At 49.3% G+C, this 19953-nt stretch overlaps 1 protein-coding gene across 1 annotated transcript in view; it reads left to right on the top strand.

The window, feature by feature from the left end:
• The first annotated feature begins 1149 nt into the window (after positions 1–1149).
• Positions 1150–19953, top strand: part of PAPSS2 (3'-phosphoadenosine 5'-phosphosulfate synthase 2) — a 70233-nt gene continuing 51429 nt past the window's right edge. The window contains exon 1 of the mRNA XM_020974960.2: positions 1150–1480. Coding sequence (XP_020830619.1) covers positions 1454–1480 — 27 coding nt within the window. The 5' untranslated portion in view covers positions 1150–1453. The remainder of the gene's footprint in view (positions 1481–19953) is intronic.

Below are 19953 nucleotides of genomic sequence, written 5' to 3'. Positions count from 1 at the left end.
GGATCCTTTCTGAACTGCCCTGACATCAGACATTTCAGCCTACTTAGATTTTGTTTCCGACGTGTTTTTGTATTCTCTTTCCAACTGAAGTAAGTTTCTGGAGGGCAGGACATCTTGTCCTTTTTCTGAATCAGCCACAGGGCCTAACCCACTGCAGAGTGTCGCTGTTGAGCGGAACCACAGCCTGTGCCTTGATTTTTCTTCCAATCAGGGGTTTCCACCCCCTGGGGTAGCAGGAGGGGTAGTGAAAAGATGCCCGGGCTTTGGAGGTGTGGTATTAGCAGTTAGTACTAGTAAATGCCAAGTGTTCCATCTTAAAGAATTCTTTAATGGTCGGAAGACTCTCTCCACAGGAGGTGTTTGGGAAGTCCTCAGGGACGAGAAGAGTGGAAGGAAAGAGCCTTAGCTTAGAGAACTTAAATTTAGAGAGGCTTCGAAGGTCACCTAATTTAGCCCTCTCATTTTACAGTTGAGGAAACCGAGGCCTGATGAGGCCAAGTGACTTGCTCAAAGTCACACAGACATAAGGCAGCAGACAGAATCGGAACCCAGAGCTCTGACTCCAAATTCAGGATTCTTTCAGAAGACCTGGTTCTTTCCAATGACGTCTGGTACCTGTTTTCGCTCATCGGCTGACTGCCTGGGTGACCTTTGGCAGATCGCCAGACCTCTCTGGGCCTCTTTTCCTTCGTCTTTGAAACGATCAGGTTGGACTAGATGATCTGTTAGGTCCCCTCTAGCTCAGAAATCCGAGGATCCCAAGCTCCTTAACCTTGATAGGTCTCACTTTCCCAATCTGCAACATGAGGGGGATCGACCAGCTGGTTTTTCCATCCCTGGTTTCTTAAGCGGGGATGGAGCTCAGTTTTCCACTGTACAAAATGACAGTATTGGACTAGGTGGTTCGTCGGTCCCGTAATTGGTGGTATTGGGTGCCTCAGTTTCCCCAGCAGTAAAGGAAAAGGGCTGGCCTAGGGACTCTCTAGTGTGACCCCTATGATGCCAGCGCCGAAGGGTCAGTGAGCTGATAGTCCGCGCTGGAGCTGAGGGGCCGAAGCCTGGTTGGGCGCCGCCCCACAGTCCCCACCCTCTAACTCCCCCCTAGTCTCCTTCCCCTTAGCCCGGGGACCACGCCCGGGACGCCCCCGGGCGGGTGGAGAGGAGGGCGTCGCAGGAGAGGCAGGAGGGAGGAGAAGGGGGGGGGAAGAAGGGAAGGAGAAGGAGGAGGAAGCAGCGGCGGAGGAGGGAAGCCTTTGGGGGTTGGTCAAGGGAAGTGCGACGTGTCTCCCCAGCCTTTTTAAAGCTCCTTCCCCGCCGCCTGCCCGGCTTCCTTCCGTCGGTTCGCCAGTCCTTCCCTCTTCGGGGACCGAGAGTCCGGCCGCCGGTCCTGCCAGCCCGCTCTGTGCCCGTCCCTCCGTCTCCGCTGCCGCCGCCTCCCTTGACCACCCGCAGCATGTCTGGGATCAAGAAGCAAAAGACGGTAGGACCTGGCACAGCCACCCCTTGGGCAGCCCTGGGCCAGGATCGGGGCCGGCTTGAGGCGAGCTGAGCAGGGCTGTCCGGGCCCGGGCCCCTTCCCACGCCCCGCCCCCCTGCCAACGGCTCCCACCAATTCCTTCCTCCCCAGGCACCTCGTGCCCCCCGCCAGCAGCTCCCCCAACTCCTTCCTCGCGGGCGCTCTTCTTGGGCTTCCCGACTCTGCCCGGCAGAGTAGGCGGAGAGGGAGAGAGGGAGGGAGGCAGCGAGGCGCCCAGGTTCGTTAGGCAGGTTTTCCAGGGAAAGGTTTTGTGAGTTCTCTCGCTCGTTTTCATCAACTTGCTGTCCTCATCTTCCTCCTCACCAGACCCCTCAGTTTTCAGAGGAAGAAACTGAGGCCCAGAGAAGGGACGTGACAGCCAAAGTTCCACAGCGAGGAAGCGGGTCAGAGAGGGGAGTTAACCCAATCCCGGGCTTCTGCCTTCCAGTCTGGTGCTCTTTCTCTGGAGCCTAGGAAGCCTGTTTAAGTTGCCTCGAGAAGAAAAATCCCCTTCACTTAGCGGAACCAAGGTTTGGGCAGCTAACTTGCGGGAAGAGTCCAGCCGACAGGCTGGAGTGGGGCCAGGCCGCTGGTTGGGACATGGATGGGCCCGGATGAGGGGCTGGCTCCCCTAGGTGAAGAGCAGACCCTTGAAGCCCCATCTCTTCCAGGGGACCTGCTCACACCGAGCTCTGCCTGCACACTAAAGACGCCCCAAACAGCACTTTGTCCTGAATTGTCGGGTTCCCCTTGTTTTGCTGGAGTTCATACTGAGTACTGAGGGGCTTCTGCACACAGCTGTGGCTGATCTTTTCAAAGGATCTTTCTGAAAAGTTCTAGGGCTAGGGACTGGGCCTGAGATTTCACTCTCACAGGGAACTCCCAGGTGAGGAAAGTCCCTCCACCAACACAGGCCAGCAGCACCTCCCCTGTGATTTAAAGGTTTAGAATTGGCTAGATCACATGGGTGTCAAGCTCAAATGGAAATGGGGTCACCAAATCGCACACGAGGCTCTTTGCTGGTGCAAATTGACTTAGAAAACCACACAACTGTGTTGTATTTTCTGTTTATTTATTTTTTAGTATGTTTCACAATTATGTTTTCATCTGGTTTGGGCCGTGTGCAACCCAAGGCCACAAGTTTACATAACACTCTGGTCTAGAACATTGAGAGGTTTAAGGTGACTCATCCAGGATCACTCGGCCATCGAATGCCAAACTTGGCTTTCAGGCTGGCACTCTGTTATCCACTGTGTTATGCTGGAATGCCAAGGGACCTTTCTAACCCTCTTATTTTTCATGATTTCATTGGAGGCTTAATAGGGGACTGGTCTTAGATTATCTCCTGCTCCTAAGTAGAAAAATAGACTGTGGGGGAGCTGGGCCTTGTTCTTCTCCTACTCTGGTCCATTTCTTTGCTGAGGTCATTGTATTTTAAATGACAGCAGGAATTCAAAGACAGCCCCAGAGGAGGAATGGAGGGATGGAGGGAGAGACAGACACAGAGATAGAGAGACCCAGAGACAGACAGAGAGAGAGGGAGGAGACAGAGAGAAAGGGGTGGGGGGGAGAGACAGAGACAGAGACAGACAGACAGAGAGAGAGAAAAGAGAGAGGGGGGGAGACAGACTGACCCAGAGATAGAGGGAGACAAAGAGAGGGGAGAGAAACACAGAGATTTGAATTTACTGCTTCTTGCTTGGACAGATAATTTTTCCAGCCCATACTCATTTAGATTCAATTTAATAAGCATTTATTAGGCCCCTATTATGCCGAGTTCCGAGGATACACAGACCCAAATGGAACAGTCTTGGCCCACTCAAATAGGGAATGTAGCACATACTCCCAGAAGTGAAGACAAAGTAATGGTGGTGAGGATGAGGGAATGGTGATAGCAAATGAGATCAGGGCAGGCTTCCTGTGAGAGGTAGCTCCAGTTTCCACAACGTGCAGGAAAGAAGGGATACAGCCAGAGCAAAGCTTGCTCGCTCAAGAATTGTGCATGACCTGCTTAAATGTGAAATATGATTAAAAAAAAAAAGGCATGGGTTATTGGTGCTTGTGATTGCTAAATGAAAAGACACCTAATGGTTACAGAATCTTAGATTTTGGCCAGGACCTGGGAGGCCTTGTCCCAAGTCACCTGAGCAGGGGTGGCCTCCCCGGGGCTCCAAACCCAGGCTTTCCCCCCTAGAATTCGACATCACAGTATGCGCTCCAAATGCTCCCTTGTATGGCCTGTGGGTCTGAGGCTTTCCATGGACTCTGTCACTAAACAGTGGTTCCTAACCCTGCCCTCAGGTGAGGATGGAGTAATGATAGGCCCCGGAGAGGAGAGTCCCTCTGGCCGGGCTGAGCTGAACAAGCCCTGAGGCGGCAGCTTCAATCCGGGTTGGGGGTGGAGAGGAGAGTTGGGTTGGCAGTTTGGGACTCCTCGCTGAGGGCTTTTAGGAGTGAGGCCCGTTCCTGGGAAGGGCTTAAGCATTAGAGAGAATGGGGGCTTGGGTGGAGATGGGACAGTAGGGTAAAGACTTATAAACTGGAGACTGTCCATGTAATTTGTTTTTTTAATCTACAAATATTCTGCAAACACTTTGCTTGTATTCCATGGGATCATAAGATATGGAGCTGGACAGGACATGGGGAATTGGCTGGTCTCGCTTCTTCATTTGGACCGATAAGGAAAATGAGGCCCAGAAAGCCTTCATCATCATCTCTCCCCTCCTGGACCTTCCCCTGGGGCCTGGGGCCTGGGGCCTGGGGCCTCCTTCCTTTTGTGAGGCCCACTGCTCCCATTTAGAAATTCCTCAGGGATTCTGTGCAAGGGCCCAGGCTGTTCTTTCTTTTCTTCTTGGCCCCGTCCCCAGCCTTCGGACCTCAATGCCAGGCTCCCATACTAGGTCCCTGCATCCTCAACCCCCCCCCCAGCTCCCTCTTGTGTGCTGAAGCTCCTTGTGGGCAGGGATTCTTCTGTTTGTATTTCAGCACTTAGCCCAGTACCTGGCACATCCTAAGTGCTTCCTAACACAGGCTGCCTTCCCCTCCCTCCAAAGCCAGCATCTGGCCCTCAGCATCACATGGTCTCTCCTAAACACCACCTGGAGATCCAGGTGAACTTCTTCTTATCACTGAGGAAGTTCTATTCATCCCCTCCCAAAGCCTGTTCCCACTCCAGCGTGTGCAGAGCATTTGTGCTGCCGGACGTTTGGACCAGACAGCATTGGCTTCTCTGCTCAGGAGCGATTTGAAGGCCAACTGGCTGGTCTTTGGATCCTTTATTTCTAGACCTTAACCTGTTTTTTTTTTTTTTGTTTTGAATAAGGTTAAAATTTAACAAACACACACAAAAAAGCTGACACTAAATGAACACGAGATCCACAAAATGTACATGCATATATATTTAAATCCATAAAATTCTCATCAACATTTCAGTTAATTGAGGAATAGCCAAAGGGCAGAGATAAGCTGGCCGCTCCTTCCTGGGGCAAGTAGCAGGAGTAGTTTAGGGCTAACTCTGCACATGGCCAGCCCAGGACTGGAAGCTAGGTGTGTCTTCTCGGGAATCTTTTATGGCCAGAAAAAATTCACGGAATTTTCAGCATTTCCAGACAATCCTGTCCACGTGTCCATTCGGTCAGTCCTCTAACTTAGGAACAGTCAACTACCACTGAATAGGGATGGTGTAAAAGGCATTGGTGCTCAGACCGGATGGCCTCTCGGGACCCTAACTGCCCTAAGCCTGGGATCCTGGCGACTGGCTTCTGACCTTCCCAAATTCGACAAGCCGCTTGCATGCTCTAAATGAACAAAGACTCTCCTTCAGGTCTTAGGTTTGACTTCAGATCATTGCCCGTTAGTGTATCGTGCTTTTGCCCTTTTAAACCAAGCGGAACATGACAAAAGGAGGGGCGTGACGTCTCCTAGACCTCAGGTTCTGTTACTGCATCCTCACGAGAGGTTCAAGAAGAAGGGTCAGTGCAATGATCACGTCCAGAAATGACCCTCCCCTTTGTGGAGGGAAGAGGCAAAGTCCTTGCGTGACACCTCCTTTCTCTGCCCTTCATTGTCCTGTTCTGTAAAATGGGATGAGGAGACAGGAGGTGGGTAACATGCTTCATCACTGGGCCTCTGTCATTGCATTGATCAGTTATAAAGTCTTTCAAGGTGGTTTTATGTGTGGATGTTGCCGTTGTGCGCTGCTCACATCACTCTACGTCAGTCCATGCAATTCTTCCCAGGTTTCTTTGAAACCCTTTCATCATTTTCTTATGGAGCTATGACGTTCTGCCACATCTCTATACCACAGTTAATTCAGCCGTTCCCCAGTAGATGGGCACACGCTTAGTTCCCAGTTCTTTGCCACCATGAAAAAGAGCTCTTATAATCATTTTGGCATGTGTGAGTACTTTTCCTCTTATGGGTCTTGACCTCTTTGGGGTATTTGCCTCCTAGTAGTACTGCTCAGTCAAAGAGTGTGCACAGTTTAGTAACTTTGGGGACATTGCTTTACAGGATGGCTAGATCAGCTTCATCTCTCTCAAGTGCCCAGTTTACCATACCCACCTCCATCTCCCTCACATAACCTCTCATCCTACATTACTGAAACAATCAAGGCCATCCATCATGAACTCCCTCATCTCCCTCCACCATCCCATTTACATCCCACCCAAGTTTTGCTCCAGACTCTGAGGAAGAAGTGGTCCTTCTTCTTGCCAAGGCTAGTTCCTCTTCCCGTGCCTGCAATCTCATTCCCTCCAGTCTCTTCCAGGACCTTGCCCATTTGGTCTTCCCCCTTCCGCTATCCTCAGTATTCCTTTATTGGCAGTTTCCTGGATGCTCAAGTCTGCACCTTCCTTAAGATGCCCCGGACACTTGACCCAGATCATCAGCCTATGTGCCTCTCAATAAAAATGCTCTATACCTACCACCCCTGTATCCTCTCTACTCACTAATTTTTGAACCCAGTACAAACCAGCTTTCAGCCCCATCACTTTATCAAAGCTCTTCTCTCCAGGAGAGTTGGCTGCTTCATCTCATTCCTGCTGCTTAGGACACAGCTGACCCAGACCTTCTCCTGGGTCCTTTCTGGCCACTGGGATGCTGCTCCCTCTTGGTCATTCTCCTGCCCCTCTGACCACTCCTCTGCTCCCTTTGCTGAATTCCCAGCATCATTCATCTTCTGCCCTAAGGGCAGGTGTCCCCCAAAGCAATGTCCTGGACCTTCTCTCTTCTCTACCTCCTCTCCTGTAGGGAGTTCGTCAGCTTCCGTGCTCATTTTTGTGCAGATGACTCTCACATTCTGAAGTCCATCCCTGATATCTCCCCCAAACCCCAGTTCTGCGAAGACACTTGAGTGCTGGCCATCTCCATCTCGATCACCATCTCAAATTTGGTATGTCCACCAAGGACCTTGTCAACCTCTTCCCTAGCCCCACCCTCCTCCACACTGGCCCATTTCCGTAGAGGTCACTGCCAGTCTTCAAAGTTCAAAGTTCAAGTTCTCCACCTCGGAGTCATCTTCCACGCTTCCCTCTCTCTTACCTGCTATAACCAATCAGTTTCCAAATCTGTCTCCACGTGGTCTTGTAGGGCTGTCCTTTCACACGGCCACCACCCTGAACTTCCGGTCCCTGCCCTCCCCAGCTTTCTTCTGTATAGTCACAAAACAATTTTCCCGAGGCAGAGGTTAGACTGTGTTACTTCCCTGCTCAAGTACCTTTGGTGCCTCCCTCTTGCCACTACAATAAAAAAAAAAAAGATGAAACCTCAGGCCAACATTCAAGGTACTCCACAATCTGGCTCCAACCTGGTTTTCCAGCCATTTCTCTTCATCACAACCTCTATATTACAGAAAAACGGAAATACTTAATGTGACCCCAAACCTGCCATTCCATCTCCACCTAACTGTCCCCATGTCCAGCTCTGAGAAGCCTTTATCATCCTTCAAGGTGCAGCACAGGGGCCCTTCCTCTATGAAGCCTCTCCTGTCCCCCCACCCACCCTGGGCATCAGGATTCCCCCCTCTTCAGTAAGAGTTACCTCTCACTGACTTCAGTGTGGATGATGTTGTAACCTCCCTCCCAGCAGAATGTCAGCTCTCGGGAGTCCTGAATCATTTCTTTTTAATTTTGTATCCCCAGCACCTAGCACAGTCCTTGCCTAATCCAGGGACAACGAGGGGAGCCTGGACTTGCAATTCCATCTGTATAGGGAACACCAAGTGAGGGAAGTCCCTCTGTCCCTTCAGGTTGGCACTTTCTCTTATAGCTTTTCGTCTTAGAGCTGCTTGGACATGGAAAAGTCAAATGTTGATTTTTAACATTTAAGGGTGTCTCTGCCAGAAGAAAGGCTTGGACCCAGGTTGTCTTGGCTCCCTGGGGGGCTTTCTCTGCTCTTCCCAGAAGAGGCACCTGCTGCATTGGATTTTTGAATAGAACTGAAAGGACCTTACCTGGCTGGGCCCAGCTGCCTCATTTTTCTGACAAAGGGGCTGAAACCCATCAGCCCAGTCAAAGGCATGGGGCTAATTGTCAGGGGAGGTGAGAGTGGAATGTCTCTGACTCTAGGTCTCTAACTCCCAGGCCAAGCGTCTCTCCCACGACATGACATCATGCTGCTTCCCACTCTGCTGTCTCCTCTTTGGCTGAGGTGTTCTTCGTATTAGAATGATTAGCATGAGAGCCGGAGCCTTTGAAGGGAGGCAAGTCTATGGAAGGAATCGTTGATCTCCATCTGGATCCTCAGAGAGGATGCTGTTTATCTCAGACTCCATCACCATGCTGTCATGGGCACTCGCTGAGTCATTTTGGTTAGGATTCTGGAAAGTTTTCCAAGACCAGGTGGTGAGGAGGACCTCCCTGACCTCTTGCTCCACTTGTGGGAGTGGAGGCTGGGGAAGGGAGACAGGGCAGAAAGCTCACTTGCACTGTGGCTGCAAGTGGCAGACGGGCACTCTGCAGTAGATGTGAGGAACTCCTCAGAGAGTGGGGTCTGCTGGACCAGGGCCCATTATCTTTTAGAGGCTTGTGTGAAGATCGCAGGAGAATGGAAGCATCTCGAGGGCAGGGACTTCCGTCTTTTTATCTCTGTATTCCCAAAGCCTAGCACATAGTAGGAGCTTAACAGTAGTAAATGATTCTTGAACTGGATTCATCTGAATTGCTGTGTCTCTGGTGGGTCCGGGTTTCCTTTCTCCCTTCCAGGCCAGCACATCATTGAAGTGTTTGCTCATACTTCTTTTCTGTATTTTGTCCTTAGCGAGGCAGGGAGCGTTGGTGTGGAAGGAGCATCAGATTCTGGAGGTTGAGGATCTGGGTTCCATTTGCTTTCTGAATGTGAGGATTTGTCCCTGTCCCCAGCTGGTTGTGTGTGTTTCTGTATTCAGTGACCCTACACATGACTACATGGCCACCAGCTTGCTCTGGATCCGATCCCACGGCCCCCTTGGGGACCTTTCTCATGACCGGGAGCCACGTTGGCCATCGGTGCCTCCGCCCATTTCCTTAAGCCTCGTTTCGTGTTTTGGCTAATGTGCTTACCATTTCACACTTCACTTAGCCCCAGACAATCGGGTGCTGTCCTCTCACTGTGATCGGTTTACATCTTGTTTCTCCATACCATGTACCTACCCTTCTGCTGCTCACTGCTGGTAGGATTCTAGCCAAGGCCCTGAGGTAGGCTGTGCAGTGGGTAGAGCTCTGGGCCTGGCCTCAGGAAGACCTGAGTTCAAATTGGACCTCAGACACAAGCTCTGTGACCCTGGGCACGTCACTTAACCGCAGTCTGCCTCAGTTTCCTCCATTGTAAATGGGTATTATAATAATAGCACCTACTTCCCAGGGCTGTTGTGTTGATCAAATGAGAGATTTGTGCTATAAAAGTGCCTTCCCCCCCCCCCCAGGCCTCAATTACCTTCTCTGTAAAAGGCAGGCCTTGGACCTGATGAGCCTTCTCACTTTCAATCCATGAATTTATGGTCCTATGATTTAGATAAAATAACAAGATCAGTTGGTTTCGTGTTTTTGTCTCCAAAATGTACGATGAATTTGTTCTTGTAAAACTTTTCTTGGTCTGTTTCGGTGTAGAGAAATCCCATGGCACCGAGCTTCCGGTCCTTCCCTCTGCACTCTCCGCTGGCCTCTCCTTCTGTCAGAAGCCAGCTCGCAGGGATGACCCCAAGGCAGGGTGTGCTGACCTGCACCCGCAGGCTAGTGGCGGTCACATGCCAGGTTATCAGTAATGGTGATCAAAAGCCCAGTACCGCAGGTTGGACCAGATGCAATCCAGTTGGCAGTTCTAAGCAGAACCCCCCCTCCCAAAAGCACTAGCTTTCTTCGTTTTCCTCGTTTGTCTAATCAGTCTGTTGTCTCTGCTGCCTGGAGTGCCCTTCCTCCTCACTGCCACCTTTCGAATTTCTCCCAAATTTCAGCTTCAAGTCTGCCTGGGCATACAGTAGGTACTTCATGAAAGCCTATGGAATTGAATAGAATTGAACAGGATGGAGCGACGGTCATGTCAGGACTTCCTGGAGACCAGAATCCCCAGAGAAGGACCCTTTGAGGAAACTCTGAACGATTCCGGCTGTTCCAAGACACTGCCCCCTGCCCCCAGTGAGTTGTGCATTTGAAACGCAAGATTTCAGAAATCTGCTTTTCAGTATTCATCTGTTTTCAGATGAAATGTCCACCCAAACAGGAAGGAAGGAAAGCAAAGTAAACCCAGACACTAGGCTGTATTTGCCTGTTGACTAAGACTTTTGGTTAAAGGGTACTTTGCCAAAATTGAGGTAAACTCTCCTCTGAATTCCCTTGGTCTACCAGTTTGGTGACTGTGGCAACAAAAGAAATAAGGGGCTCTCGGCCTGACCAGTGCTTGCTGAAGCCGGGCAGGCTCTTGGGATCGCTGCCTCCCTCTCTAAGTGTTCACTAACCATCCGTTTAATTAGATAATCTAGAATTTTGCCCAGAATCCAAATCAAGTTCACTAGCCTCAGCTGGCAGATGCCATTTTCTCTATTTTTTTTAATTGAGACATCCGCCTTTCTCTAATTCTGAGATACTGCTGTCCTCCACCATTATTGACAGTATTTAACCTGGAAAACAAGAGGAGGGAAGTGAGGCTGTCCCCGAGCTTTTGAAGGCTAGCCCATGAAAGAGGGCTTTGGTCTGATCCGCTTTGCCCTAGAGGGCCAAACTAGGAGCAATGCATGTGATTGAGGGTGGGGGCCAGGACAGACTTCACAGCAAGGTGAGCGGTCCCAAAGTGGAGGGGTTGCTGGGGGAGGGGGTGGCCGTCCCCCAGCAGAAGCCAGCCCCCTCCCCTGCTTCCCCCCTTCCCCCCGCCCCCCCGGCCAGTGTGTTGTTGGGAGGAGTCTGGTGGGACCTGATGGCAGCTCAGGGCTTTGCGGCTGCCTGATGGAAGCCTCTCCCTGCTCCTACTCCCAGCCTGTTGTTTGCCAGCAGACAGTCAGAAGGGACCTCATTAAACTAAACGGGCCGCCTTTAGGGAGGGGAAGGAGCCCCGGTATTTGCGACTGATCTCTCCTGAGCTCCCTCCCCTGGGACTAGGTAGGTTGTTTGTTTCTGTAGAAGTGGAAGAGACCTTCAGCACTGGAAAGGGAACATGTCCACACACACACACCACACCATACACACACATACACACACCACACACACATACACACATCACACACACACACACATACCACACACACACACACACATACACCCCCCCACACACACACATACCATGCACACACGCCACACCACACACACACATACCACCCACCCACCCACACACACACACACACATACACACACACACACACACAGAGCCCATCTGGCACCTGGCAGAGATGCCTCCTTTACTGGGTACCTGTCTTGCCAGCTCCCTTCCCCTAATATCTCCAGGTGATAATGGCCCATTGAATTTAGAGGGAGCCCTGAATTCACACTTGCTTGGCTGGAGAGTCACACTGGCCTCCTTCTTCCCTTGCCTGCCCTGCCACTCCTTTCTCTGTGCTGTGTTGGGAGAGGTGATGAAATTCTGAGTTTGCAAAGAACATTTCATCATGTGGGAAGCAGACCAGCATGAGCTGTGCCCACATCTAGGCCAGGCCAGGCCACCAGCATTGCTCCCTGGGGGTCCCCCTTTGCCAAGGGTCCCACTGCTGCCTGAGCTCAGCCATACCGGGTTTGGCTAGGAAGGGGAAGGGGACCATGAGCAAAGTCCCCCAGCCAGTCACTGTGGGTGTCTCAGGGCTGCCAGGGTCACCCTACCTGAACTTTTGTCAGCCTGGGAAGTGGCCCAGAATAACTTTCCTCAAATCAACACATAGAGAAATAAGCCTTTAGACAGTGAGAGGCAGTGTGAGGGATTGAGCCCTGGATTTGCAATTCAAAGACCTGGGTTTGAATCCTGACTCTCCTGCTTTTTCCTTGTAAGGCTGTATGGGATCACTTTCCCTCCCAAGGCCTCAGTCTCCTCCTTCACACCATGAGAAGGCTGGACTTGGTATAAACACAATCATTTTGAAAAGTAACATGCATTTACTAGTTAGGTCATTTTGGGCCCCTTACTTAATCTTTCCCTGCCTCAGTTTTCTGGTCTGTAGAATGGGGATAATAACATTTGCTTTGTATCACAGTTTTAAAAGCACCGTGGAATTGTAAACGGTTGCTGTTGATTTTCACTGACTTGACAGATGCCTCCTGTGTAGGGATCACTGTGCTGAGCTGAGGAAGGAAATGGCCCCTGTTTTTTGTTTGTTTGTTAGATTAAAAAAGAATTAATCACCTAATGAGGCATGGTGATAAGACGGGGGGAGCGCCAGATTTGGAATCAGAAGATGTGGCTCGGGATCCCAAACCACATGTTTTACTTGAGGCAGGTTCTGTCCCTTTCTGGGCTTCAGTTTCCCTCTTGGAAGAAGAGAGCCTTGACCCAGATGGCCTCTGAGGTCTCTCTAGGCCCTGTCCATGCCCCTCAGAGACTGGAGTCTCTCTAAGACTTCAGATCCACTGAGGATGGCGCCCATTGGCACCATTGGTAGTCATTACCACATGGTAATCATTTCTCCCATCCCCCTGGTCAGTGCTATGGCACGGTGAAGAGCTGGAGAGCTCTGGCCAGTCACTCCCCCCAAGTCCCCTAGTCATGAGAAGGTGAATGTGACTGTGAATTTGGCAGCCCAGCTTGGTTATGGAACTTTCCGACATGCTATGGAGGGCCACTTCCCTTGCCCTGTGCCACCTCCAGGACCTTCCAGGGCCTGTCCTCTTTGGGCAAGCCTTAACAGGGCCCTTTAGCCTCCCCCAGGAGCCATGGTTTTGGAGAGCAGCGAGTGAGCTGTTCTCATTTTTCCAGTACAAAGCCTCCTTGTTAGAGCCCTGAATCGGCCCCTGGAGAAGACTCCTCAGAACCTTCCATGAAACTTGAGGCCTCGCCCTGCCTGTCCCCTGGGGCTTTGCACAGCCAGGCATTCATGACTTAGGAGGTCCCAGAGCCTCAGGAGCTCCAGGCCTGTTCTCTGGGTGGGCCAGAGGCTTCCTCGGCATTTCTTTAGCTCAGAGTCCGGCGTCCTGGGTCAGATGCACAATGGAGGGACTGAAACCAGCAGTGATAGAACAGGCAAGGTATTCAGAAAGGACACAGATTTACCCCCAAACACCCTACAATTTGCCCTCTGTGCTCTGGGCCTCCCATACCGGGCTAGTGCTAGAGGACAGGCCTGGCCTTCAGTGAGCTCATCCAGAAAAATGAGAGAGGCGCCTGGAAATGACCTCGGCCCTTCCTGGCTCTGCTGTTCTGCAGTGGGAGCTTCCATCTGCATGTTACTTTAAGATTGGCTACTAATTCTGCATTGTGTCCTTGGAGCCTTGTGAAGTTGGTGTTACTATTTTGCAATGAGGAACCTGAAACATGGACAAGTAAAGTGACCCACAGTCCCAAAGTAAAGGGCTGGAGCTGGGATTTGGACCCCAGGCCTCTGACTCCATACCAAGGACTCTTTCCACTTCACTATGGTCCAAATTACCCTCCCCCATTCAAGCATCACTGATGATTCCTTTTTTTTTTTTGTTAAGGACATAGTCCCATTTTGGGAAGCCAAATTCAGGTCCATTCAATAAGCTAAATTGAATCCAATTCAGAGATTCTGAGTGCCTCCTTCCAGCTTTTGAATTGTTTAACTTGCTTTTCTCACCATTCATATTTAAGAGGTTGGGGGGGGGGCCTTGAGAAGTTAATGCAATAAGGCCTTCTGTGTTTTCCTGTGTTTCTCTTTTCCCCAGTGCCAGGCTGAACACAAAAAATGTACCTGCAACATCAGGAATGTCCTTAAATTCCATTGAGATCTGCTTCCAGCCGATACCACTCTGGCCTAGGATCTGATGACATCTTGTAATTAGAAATCTTAGCAGTTGGCAAGGAGCTTTACTAATTAGCTTCCTTACTCATCCTGGATTGGGCCCCTTATTAAGAGAAACTCGGGTTAGAATTGAAGTTGCTAGCCTTATCCCTACCCGGTTTTGTCGTAGACACGTTGTGTAGCAGCAGTCTCCCCTTTTGGGTAAAACCCAAACCATGTAACAATTATCCTGATGCCGCCAAACCCTCAGAATGGGGACATGGGTGCTCTTTGGCGGCTTCATTCTCCTTGCCATCCTGCTTGAAGCACTAGATGTTCACGCCTCCTCTGGGATGGCTCAGAGCTTCCTCCCCAGCCAGATTACCTCAGGGTCCCTTCCAGCTCCCCTTACGAAAAGGATTTGTTCTATACAACTTGTACTCATTCAAAAGGCCACCCCCAAAGACCTGGAAGGTCACATGTGGCCTTAAGGCTGCAAGTTCCCCACCCCTATGACTTAACCCCTCTTACTCAATTCCTTTCCCAACATAAATCATCTATGGGTTTACTTTTTGGTAGGAAATTTCAAACTTTCCACTTCACTGTGACTCAGCAGAAATACTCCCTGATTTTAGAAGGAACAAAGTGTTTTATTGTTGTTTTTTAAAGAAGCTAATAGAGTTTCATTTGTAGTTTTGTGCCCTGCTTGGGTTAAAAAAAAAAAATTCAAGGCAAAAGGGCCATTGGTTCCCCTGCAAGGCTATATCCCTTTTGATGTTCTGTGCCCAGGAACAGTCAAGGACAGGGCTTGGACAGTCACCACTTGTGGACTTGGGCAATGCCAGATGCAGCTTCAGATGGAGTTCTCTGTTCACATCCATGCATAATAAGTTACGATTTCACAGAAAGGATTTTCGAGGTTCATCTGTTGGAAGAAGCAGACCTAAGGAAAAAGAATCATAACTGACATTTACTTAGCACACTAAAATTCTGAAGTTTCTTGTACTCATTTTCTGGCAACTCTGTAAGGCACAAGTATTACAATCTCCATTTTCCAGACAACATTTAAGTGACTTGTTTAGGGTCGCCCAGCTAGCAAGGGTCAGAGGTGGGATCTGAACTCAGGTCTTCCTGACCACAGAGTGGCAGGGGTAGGCTTCAGATCCAGCGGTCCTTCTCACAACAGAAGCCCCTCTAGCTGGAAGGGATTGTAAGTCACTTTTTTTTCACAGATGAAAGAACGGAGGCACAGAGATTTGAACCAGGGACTTCTGACTCCAAACCTAACCTTCTTTGCACCTTACTGGGCTGCTTCCTACCTCTGCTTCCTCCTTCTGGAACCCATCTCACATACTGAGTAATGTAGGCTTCAGTGGGAACTCACATTCCTTGTTGTATCTGATGGAATGCCAATCTAAGTCTTCCTACCAAAGCTTTAGTGGTTGGCATGCTCAGGATGGCATGTGCTGAACACCCAACCAACAGGCAGCCCTTGCATCTGCCCAGAATAAATCTGGCAGGATTTGGAGACCTCTGTGACTTCAAACAGTTGGCAAGCCTTTCTTGGCTGGGATAACAGTTGGCTCAATTCCAATGTCCCAACGGAAGGAAGGATAGTTGTATATGTAACTTATCTTTTCTCTTCTCCAGTTTCAGAGCCAGCGTGGTTTGGTAAAGAGGCAGGGTGGGCAGCTAGGTGATGCAGTGGATAGAGCAGGCCTGGAGCCAGGAAGACTTGAGTTCAAATTTAGCCTCAGACAGTTACTACCTGTGTGACCCTCAGTAACTCACTTAATCCTTTTTGCCTCAGTTTTCTCATCTGTAAAATGAGCTGGAGAAGAAAATGGCAAACCAGTATCTTTGCCAAGAAAACCCCAAATGGGGTCACAAAGAGTCAGACACAGCCAAAATGACTGAACAGGGGTAGTGGAGTTGGATTCAGGAGAGACCCAGGTTCAAATCCAACCAATAGTACTTGACAGTATTGTGACCTTGGGCAAGTTTTTTTTTAACTTTTGAGCCTTCATTTCCCCCTCTGTGAAATAAGATTAGCAAGCCCTGCAATGCCTACCCCAAACAGGTGGCTGTGAGGTTCAAATGAGATGGTGGAAGTAAAGTGTTTTGTAAACCATGTTGGTAAACATAGTAGAGGTATCAGCTGTTAATAATACCTAGTGTAAATAGTAGTGGGCTTGGCTGATCTCACTGGCCGGTGTGACCATTAAGCAGCCCAGTCAGAGAAGCCAACAGCGCAGCCTCCCCCACAAGACTACAATTACTGACTTCCTCTCTTGGCTTGTGGACTGGGACACAAGGTTAAGAAGCTAAGATGGGCAGGGCCCATTCCCTTCTCTGGAGAAATCCTGGCCTACCTTGGGGCAGACAGCCTGGGATTTGGGGTTCCTAACCCAGCTTGTCTTCTCACTAGCTGTAAAATAAATTTGAGACTAGTTTGGAGGCGTCAAACACATGGCCTTGCTGCCAGAACTACATTAAGATGTAATTGGGAAATAGTTAACAAAATATAGAGAAATGCAATAGAACAGAGATAATGTTAATACTTGGTTTTCTAAGTCAATATAGAGCCCAGAGGGATCCTCAAGTACAGTTTAGTGGCCCCTGTTTGACATCACTGGACCAGCTTCTTTCTTTTTTTTAGGCAATTGGGGTTAAGTGACTTGCCCAGGGTCACACAGCTAGTAAGTGTCAAGTATTTGGTCTGAGGTCTGATTTGAACTCAGGTCCTCCTGACTTCAGGGTCAGTGCTCTATCCACTGCGCCATCTAGCTGCCCCACCTGGGCCAGCTTATTTCTAAGTGTGTTTCTACTCTGGGAACCCATGAATCTCATTGCCAAACCTGCTAGATGTCCATATATATAATTTAGAGGGTTAGTGAACTGGCCTTTGGCAGTGTTAATTGGTTAATTAATATTGGGTAATTGAGTTATACCAGGCTTTTACTGGGTATACTTCTGTGAGGGTAGATCTGACCCACTGCAAATCTGAATTCATATAATAAGGAGACTTCTAAAGTTACTTTCCCCTTACTCTTGCGTAAATCCATTTCTCTACATGTCTCCTCGTTAGAATGTAAGCTCTTTGAAGGCAGGGCCTAGCACATTTAGGTCTTTGTATATCCCTAGCACCTAGCATAGTCAGTCAGCAAACATTAACGAAGAGTCTACCATGTGCCAGGCACTGTGCTCAGTGCTGGACATACAAAAGGAGAACTACGTGCACACAAGTAGAGCCCAACACAGCAAACAATTCATCAATTCTTGTTTCCTGGCTGACCGTTTCTTTGTTACTAGTGGATTTCTAGAGGCCACTTTGCTAGCTAGCTGTCACCACATTTTTTTAAATCTAATCTTTTTTTGGTCACTGCTGCCGGCCTTGCGTTAGCTAAAAATAAGCCTGTTGATAGTAATTAAGAGATAGAGTAAGGTTTAACTGTTGATAGCAACTCCTGATCTTTTGGAGAGATTTCTGTTGTGTGGTACGGAAGGAGAAGGCTCTCTAGTGAGCTGTGACATTTAACTGAAGTTCTGTGCCAATGGAAGATGGGAGCAATAGTAGGTAAAGGAGGGTGCATAACAGAATCCTGGAACGAGAGTCAGGAGTGATAAAGCTCAGAGTGAGCTGAGGCTGGCAAAGAAACTTCAGAACAGGAAAGGGGTTGGGAGGTGACTGTGGTTTTTGTTTGTTAGGTATGAAAAGGGGAGGATCAAAGGTAGGGGGATTGGGCTGGCTTTTGGGATTATGATGCATGTCCAGGAAAAGGCAGAGCTTGGAGGTCCCATCTTGTTTCAGGGAATTTTGCCCAAGAAGGACAGACAAAAACTAACAGACAGGGGATGAATACCTAGGTAAAGTAGGGAGGTCACCTAACTGCACTTGATGAGATTGGGTCATCTGGTCCAGATGAATTGTACCCTGGAGTACACCAAGACCTGATAGATGGGATTGTCAAAACAGCCCACTGGTAGGGATGTTTGAAAACTCAAAGAGAATGAGAGGTGTGTGTGCCACGGGATGGTACTTTCCCTGTTTTAAAAAAGAAAGAAGAAAAAAGGAAGAGAGCAGAATCTATAGCCCATTTGGTTGGGAAGCTAAACTTGGATTCCTGGAAAAATTCTAGATTTTTGCTAAAGGGATAGTTAGTGACCAGCCAGAAAAGGAAGCAGCGATCATTACAGAAAACCAGTATGACTTTGCCAAGAATGCATCATGCCAGACTAGACACTTCTGTGGGGCAGAAAGATGCCATCGATATAGTTTAGTTAGACTTTGGCAAAGCATTTGACCCAGTCTCCCATAACTAATCTTGTGGAACAGTTGGAGAGAAGGGAACCAGAGGGCCACAAGGTCAGGGAGGTTCAAACTGTTTGGATGGCCAGAGTTGTCAGGAGTCGTTTGATGTCAGTGTGAAAGGAGGTCTCCAGTTGTGTCGTGGGGACTTGGCTTGGTCCTGTGCTGTTGAACATTTTGATCAAGGATTTGGATAAAGGCATGAGTAATCATGGTCCTCACAATTGCCTACGACACCAAACTGGGAGGGATAGTTAACATATTGGATGACCAAAGATCTTAATGGTCTAGATTATGAGGTCAATACAATAAAATGAAATTTAATGGAAGTAAATATGAAGTCTTTAAATCTGGGTTTTTAAAAAAAAATGACATCCTAAGTGCAAGATGGCAGTGGTGTATTTGAAAAAAGGCCTGAGGACTTTAAAGGAACACAGGCAATTTAAGGCAGCCAAGGTAGCTCCTACATTAGGCTACATTAAGAGAGTCCCAGTCTCTGGCAGCCCCATGTCTCTTGTCATTGGGTGCCTGAGGGACCCAGAATCATAGGATTTCAGATTTGGAAAAGACCTCATTGGCACTCACATGACAAAAAAAAAATCCCTTCACCAGCATCCCTGCTAAATGACTGCCAAGCCTCTGCCCAAAGACCTCCCAGATTCAGTGCATCCATCCTGGACAGGCATGGCAGAGCAGATGGGCTCTGAGCTGGGCTCAGGATTGAATGGGAAGTAGATTTCTTGGGGGAGCTCTGCTTGGCTAGTCAGTATGGTATGACAGCTAACAAAAACCATTACTAGCTGGCCTGGTGCACATCAACCATCCCCTCAGCCAACCAGTAACCCTGTTGGAAAGATGGATGGTGACTGGTGCTCTTTGCCATGCCCTCCACCTCTTGGAAATTATTTTTGGGACCAGCTCAATACAAAACTCGTACAGATGACCAGTGCTAGAAAAACAACTCAACACATGGTGTAAGATCCTAAAGCCAGAATTGCAAGGGACCTTTGAGATCATCCAGTCCCACTCCGTCCTCTTACAGAAGAGGAAACTGAGGCCCAAGATGACATGGAGACTTACCCAAGTCTCCCAAGTAGGTGACCAAGCCAAGTGTGATTCCAAAGCTCACAGTGTTTCCCCTGGACCTCTCTGCCTCCCTCATCTTCTCCTATGAAAGATGGCATTATTATATAGTAATATTGGCTCAGCTTTCTTTAGCCTTGTGGGTGGGGAACCTGTGTTGACTCCCTCTCGTTCTCTGCTGTCTCCCTTCTGAAATCCATTGGAGTCTAATGTAGGCAAGTGTGAACTGTGGGAGACAGCAGACAGTCTTGCTGTTGGCGCCCAGGTCTTTGAGAGCCCTGGACAAAGGCTCCATTCATCAGCCTGACACTAGTCCCTTACAGTCAGGAGGGGTGAATGAGGAGTCGCGGCCCTGGTGGGGAGGGATTGAGGGTGCTGCCTCCCATTTTCTTCACCTGGGAATTGGAAATGCTCATCTTGGCCCGCCTGCCTTGGTCTGAAAGAGAGAGTTCTTCTTCCCCATGGAGAGACAGTCACCGCACAGCCTGGCCCTGCCTGGGGAAGGCCCAGATGGTTGGGGAGTGAGTGAAGGCTTGTTACAGACACACCAGAGACAGGGAGACCACAAGACTGGAACTGCTTTTACCTGGGGAAGATATGTGCTCTTGTCTTTGGTGGGGCCCCAGGGCCGAAAAGGATCAGTGTTCATGGGCTTGGGTCCAAGTGGGAAATTGGGGTTCTGGAAGCCGTGTCAAGAGC

The sequence above is a fragment of the Phascolarctos cinereus genome, unplaced genomic scaffold (genome assembly GCF_003287225.1).
Source record: "Phascolarctos cinereus isolate Bilbo 61053 unplaced genomic scaffold, phaCin_HiC Scaffold_3;HRSCAF=262, whole genome shotgun sequence".
In the NCBI taxonomy this organism is placed as follows: Eukaryota; Metazoa; Chordata; class Mammalia; order Diprotodontia; family Phascolarctidae; genus Phascolarctos; species Phascolarctos cinereus.
Note: the sequence above shows the minus strand (reverse complement) of the source record. Positions and strands in the feature narration are given on the sequence as shown.